The sequence below is a fragment of the Echinops telfairi genome, unplaced genomic scaffold (assembly GCF_000313985.2).
Source record: "Echinops telfairi isolate 266 unplaced genomic scaffold, ASM31398v2 ScPeMD7_60;HRSCAF=208, whole genome shotgun sequence".
NCBI lineage: Eukaryota > Metazoa > Chordata > Mammalia > Afrosoricida > Tenrecidae > Echinops > Echinops telfairi.
In genome coordinates, this window is record NW_022103958.1 from 2,971,414 (window position 1) to 2,973,264 (window position 1,851).

General features: G+C 46.9%; 1 protein-coding gene across 1 annotated transcript; it reads right to left on the reverse strand.

Moving 5' to 3' along the window:
* Positions 1-232: 232 nt before the first annotated feature.
* On the reverse strand, positions 233-1,162 carry LOC101652732 (olfactory receptor 4S1). The gene has a single exon (XM_004708371.1). It carries the CDS (start codon positions 1,160-1,162, stop codon positions 233-235), a length of 930 nt encoding a protein of 309 aa, XP_004708428.1.
* Between the last annotated feature and the right edge of the window lie 689 nt (positions 1,163-1,851).

Genomic DNA, 1,851 nt, shown 5'->3' on the forward strand with positions numbered 1-1,851 from the left:
GTCATCTCCCAGAGGACAAGGAATACATCATGCTTTTGCTGATATCTCCAACACCTCCCTCATTGTTGATACTCCAAAAATATTTGACAAATGAAGGATTGAACGAATGTGTTACTGCTATGAAAAGAGCGGGGAGAGAAGTTCCATCACTTGCATCAAACAGGGCATGTGAAGCCAGTGTCAGATGCGACCCAAGAGGAAGCCTCTGGGTAAATGGAGATTGCCGGGAGTGTCACTGCTTCTCTGGGTTCCCCTGGATCCTAAACACTTTCCTCATGGCATTCTTCACCTCGTTGTTTCTCAACGTGTAGATCAGCGGATTCAACAAGGGTGGCATCACAATGTTGAAGAGGATGACGAGTTTGTCGGCCGCCAAGGTGGTGGAAGGACGAATGTACATGAACATAGGGGGCACAAGGACCAAGAGGACAGTGATAATATGTGAGCCGCATGTGGACAGAGCCTTGCGCCGGCCCTCAGATGACCGGCTTCTCAGGTGTAGTAAGATGACCACGTAGGAGATGATGAGAAGGAAGAAGGAAACTAAAGAGATCATGCCACTGTTGGCCACCACAATGAGCCCCACCACGTAGGTGTCTGCACAGGCAAGCTTCAGCAGGGGGTGGACGTCACAGAAAAAGTTGTCAATCTCATTGGGTCCACAAAATGGCAGCTGGACAGTGAGGAGGGTCTGCAAGATAGAATGCAAGAAGCCAGCGAGCCAAGAGGCTCCTGCCAGGAGACTACACTTCCTGCGATCCATGATGGTTGTATAGTGCAGAGGCCTACAGATGGCCACGTAGCGGTCATAGGCCATGGCTGTAAGGAGGAAGATCTCAGTGCCGCCAAAGAAGTGGGCAGAAAAGAGCTGAGTCATGCAGCCATTGAAGGAGATGGTTTTGCGCTCCACAAAGGTGTCTGCTATCATCTTGGGTGTGGTAGCAGATGGGTAGCACATGTCAGCAAAAGACAGATGGCTAAGGAAGAAATACATGGGAGCCTTCAGTGTCTTGCTGGCATTGATGGTGACGATGACCAGAAGGTTTCCCAGGACGGTGCACACATGAAAGAGGGAGAAGATTACAAAGCAAGCATGCTGCATTTCTCTGCTCTGGAAAAGGCCGAATAACACAAACTCTGTCACGTTGTTCTTGGTGCCCATGGATTCTCTGCCTCAAACACCAAAAAAGTAATTGTCTCTCTGAAACGACAAAAATTACAGAAAGATCATACCATTTGCCATGCCTAGAAAGTCAGAAAATCAGTTCTCATGCCCCAGCTGTGCTGTATACGATGAACTCTGACAAATCCATTCGTTCTTCGGGACATCTGTTTCTCAGGATAGATCTCTAACTTCCATATCTCCACTTCATCTGGTACACAGTCCTCGTGATGCTCAGAACATTGTTTGGTAGTTAGTTATGTATATGTCTACTCTCTCCTCTGGGCTGGGAGTTGCTTCAAAGCATGGTCCCTGACCTCTGGTGTCTTGTTATGACTGTCTGGTAATGACTATGCCCTAGTGGCATAATGGTTTATACCCTGGGCTACTAGCCACAAGATAAACAGCTCAAACCACCTGTCGCTCCATGGGAGAAAGATGAGGCTTTCTACTGCAGTAAAGATGTACAGTCTTAGAAACCAATAGGGGCAAGTCTACCCTGCCCTATAGAGTCACTGTGAGGCAGAATCAACTGGATGATGGTGAGTTTTTGAGTAATAACTAGTTCAATATTTGGCACACAGTATACATTCAGTAAATGTCTTTGGAATAAAGAAATGAATAAATTAATCTACTTCAGCATTCCAAAACTCAATTCCCTAGCTTCCCCTCCCCCCACCCAAAAAAAA

Excerpts from the sequence above, each read along its gene's own strand:
- LOC101652732 (XM_004708371.1), bottom strand. The coding sequence starts at position 1,162 with ATGGGCACCAAGAACAACGTGACAGAGTTTGTGTTATTCGGCCTTTTC.